Raw genomic sequence first — 3739 nt, 5'->3', positions numbered from 1 at the left:
ATAAATAGTTATGTTTTTAAAAGAAAAAAAAAAACTACTCTTGCTATAAATAACACATTCAGTTGAACTAAACTATACATGCCTATTTAAATATATTTACACATGGCTTCAGTGTATAGGACGCAAGCAGATTTTGACATCAAATTTTGGGGTAAAAAAAGTGCGTCTTATACACCGAAAAATACGGTAATTTATAAGCTTGCACTTTCCGCCCCCTCTCCGAAAAAAATAGAGTGTTATTTGTATCTTCTTCTTGAGAAAAGTTTTGAGGAATGAAAGCAAAATACAATGATAGATATATAATATCATTAAGTGCAACCAACTATTTGTTATGAATTTTATAATTTAACCCCCACTGTATAGATACTAGTTACTTCATCATTAAGATATAGCGTGTGTGAACATTTCTTTAAGATTTCGTTCTTGTTTTCATATATTTAGCGATAAATTTAACCATTTGTAAATATATTAGTATAGCACTGCTAACAGTCTTTAAAATATCCAGTGTAACAACATATATAAGATAAATTACGATGTTTCACAATTACTATACAGTTTCAAAAGTACGTACAGATACATCTCCAAAACATCCAGTGTAACAACATATATAAGATAAATTACGATGTTTCACAATTACTATACAGTTTCAAAAGTACGTACAGATACATCTCCAAAACATCCAGTGTAACAACATATATAAGATAAATTACGATGTTTCACAGTTACTATACAGTTTCAAAAGTACGTACTGATACATCTCCAAAACATCCAGTGTAACAACATATACAAGATAAATTACGATGTTTCACAATTACTATACAGCTTACCAAGTATTAAAGCAAGTGCACACGCACAAACACACACATTTGCATTCATGCTTAAGCTGTTCATTAGTTGGTAAATGTTGTACAACATACCTGTGTGCTTCGCGAGTAAACGCTTTATGTTGATCATTCGAAGAATAGGAACAACTCAAGGCAAAGGATACACTCCCGAGACCTTTCTCAAAAGGACTTGTACCTACTTTTTCTAGAGTCCTTTCTAAAGCATTTACTGCTGCCAACACGTCGTCGGGCCTTAAAGTCATTGGTCTGAGCCGGAAAGCCAATAAACCGGACGGATAGGAACCAATGTCATTCTGTTCGAAGTTAACACTGTCTTCCAGTACAATCCAAATAAACTTGTTATTTAATAAGTTTAGTTTCTCAGCGATTCTGAGCACTCTTAAAGTCGTGACGTCATCACAATATAGGAGAATAACCCGGCTATAACCCTCTGTAATTTTGTCTAATTTGCCCAATATTTCATGCTCCTCTAAAGTTCTTTGAAGAGAAATAAATGTTAAAGGGCGCCATGGAGGTGTATTTAGGCGCTTTCGAAAGTAGCGAACAAGCATAGAGCCGATTTCTCCATCGTCTGCTACAAGTACAACGTCATACCAATCACAAAAAAGAAGAAACTCGAAAACCGCATCGGCCAAGTCCGTTACTGAAGGATCTAGAGAAATGTAGAAAGGGTTGACGTCCTGAAAAAAAAAGAAGAAAAAAGAAATCGAGATCAAGATATAATCTTTGTTCTGAAATAGTTATCTACATCCAAACACAATAAGAATATTAATGCTATGAAAATTCTTAATATTCTAAAGCGCAGAGTTTACTTTTATTTAGTAGGCTTGTGTTTTTGAATGTTCTTTTGTATGATACGTGTTGAATAATCTTCTTAGGAGATATCATTGGGATTAATTCGTTTAATCTTTTCGTCACTGAGTAGACCTGTTACTTGAAATTTGTTAGTAGGATTTGGTTGACAAAACGATATCTGATAGAAAACAAAACACTATGTTCACTGTTTAATCGTTTCATTAGCGCTTTTTCTTAAAAAGACGTTCAGGTCGATCGTTAGACAATGTTACTGCTCACAGAACTCCTGATCAGGAAAATGTTTGGTTGAGTCGTGGAAAAATACCATGAATGGCATCTGGTTTTCTCAGTTCAGATACTTATATTTTAACTACTAGAATGGCTTGGTGGTTAGGGCACTCAACTCGTAATCTTGGAACATGTTCGCTCTTTCATCTGGGGGAGCGTAATAATGTAATGGTCAATCCCACTATTCGTTGGTAAAAGTAGCCCAAGAGTTGGCGGTGGGGGAGAGGGGGAGTGTTGACTAGCGCTACCTTCACTGTAGCTTATCACTTCGCCGATTACTTCAACATTAGCGACGGTTAGCGAGTAATTTTGCGCGAAATCCATAAATAAATAAATAAATAAATTATTGGGTAGATGCTTACATAATATTTAAAATTATGGAATATACTGAGAATAATCGATAAACAAATAATCATAATTAATACACGTTTACGTCTTTGGTAAATCATAATGTATAAAAGTGACGAGTACAAAAGTTAGCTCCATTTCTTGACTTTTTCGCAGCAAAAGAGATTTCGCGATTTTTAATATAATAGAATAATAAAGATCTTATACACTCTAGCTGCCTTTGCTTTTCAAATTTTATTTCACATTTCACTGGTTCTGATATCAAGGCTTTTGCTGCTGACAAATCTTCTGCGCTCGTGCCTGCTCAACAAGGTCACATTGCATCACAAAATGAAACTTCTTGACGTGATATATGGTTCAAAAATCCCGTAATTAATCTACGCATACATATACAGATGTACCTTGAGTATAGTGTGGGTAATTTTAGATAAATATGAAGGTTATTTTGAAGAAGAGCTGCCTGTGATGCAACACGAAACTGGTTTAATAACCAACAATTTGTAGAAAAGAGATATGATTGGATGATATTTATAGACCTATATTCACCTTGAATTGTAGTTTACAGTAATAAATATATATTCACACACTTTAAAAACAATAAAATCCGATAATTACGAAAAAAATAAAGAAAGACAAAAGTAAACACTAATAGTTTTATTCAAGACACGTATCTTAGGAACGTTTGAAACCCGTGTTGGATCAACATTCGTTCTCCAGAGATGCATTAACTTTCAGAATAACAAACATTTTACCAAGAAACAGCTTCAATGCGTGAGCTAGCTGTAAGGTGTTTACATAGCCAGCGATGCTCGTTACAAACACATGGCTAGCTTTTAGTCCCATTATGTTTTTTTAGAGCTTGAAAGTGTGTAGAACATAGTTTCCTATCTTTAATTATGTTTCTTCGGTATGCGTGTTGAGCTTGAAAGTTAAAAGATACATGGAACGGAGAATGACAACGAGGAAGAAAACAACCAGCAAAAAGTAATCGATATCGACCGGAGAAAGACAGATGGCGGACAGCTACGAGGACGACGTGGATTTTGGCGTTCTACTTTTGGGTAAAATATAGTCGTTAAAGGAATTTACGAGGATTATATTGCGTTTGCTGGAATTCTAAACAAACAAGAAAATCACTTCGTATTTTGGCAGTGTGTTTAGTGACAACACTGTTGATGAGAAATGTTATTAGTTCTTAATATGAAAAATGCAGGAAAATAAATACTGAACACACTTTCAATACAGTAATAGTTACATATCTATTTAGCCTACACTTCGAGGTAATTTTTAATCTTAATTAATTATATTTACCATAAGGCCTATTTACCATAAGTATTAGGCCTATTATATTGTTTATTTAGCCACTTAGGGTTTTGCAAGGAGAAGAAAGGCCCATTATAATATTTCAACAACACCATGTCTCTCATATTCATTGCTGACGGTGCGTTTTCCTCAGTAGAGTG

General features: G+C 34.2%; 1 protein-coding gene across 1 annotated transcript in view; it reads right to left on the bottom strand.

Annotated features, from left to right (window-relative positions):
- LOC106470211 (glutamate receptor ionotropic, NMDA 3A-like) overlaps positions 1-3739 on the bottom strand; it is an 85338-nt gene that overhangs the window by 37329 nt on the left and 44270 nt on the right. Inside the window, exon 2 of the mRNA XM_013930751.2 lies at positions 918-1525. Coding sequence (XP_013786205.2) covers positions 918-1525 — 608 coding nt within the window. The remainder of the gene's footprint in view (positions 1-917; positions 1526-3739) is intronic.

The sequence above is a fragment of the Limulus polyphemus genome, unplaced genomic scaffold (genome assembly GCF_000517525.1).
Source record: "Limulus polyphemus unplaced genomic scaffold, Limulus_polyphemus-2.1.2 Scaffold3881, whole genome shotgun sequence".
NCBI lineage: Eukaryota > Metazoa > Arthropoda > Merostomata > Xiphosura > Limulidae > Limulus > Limulus polyphemus.
This window is presented reverse-complemented; position numbering and strand designations above follow the sequence as displayed.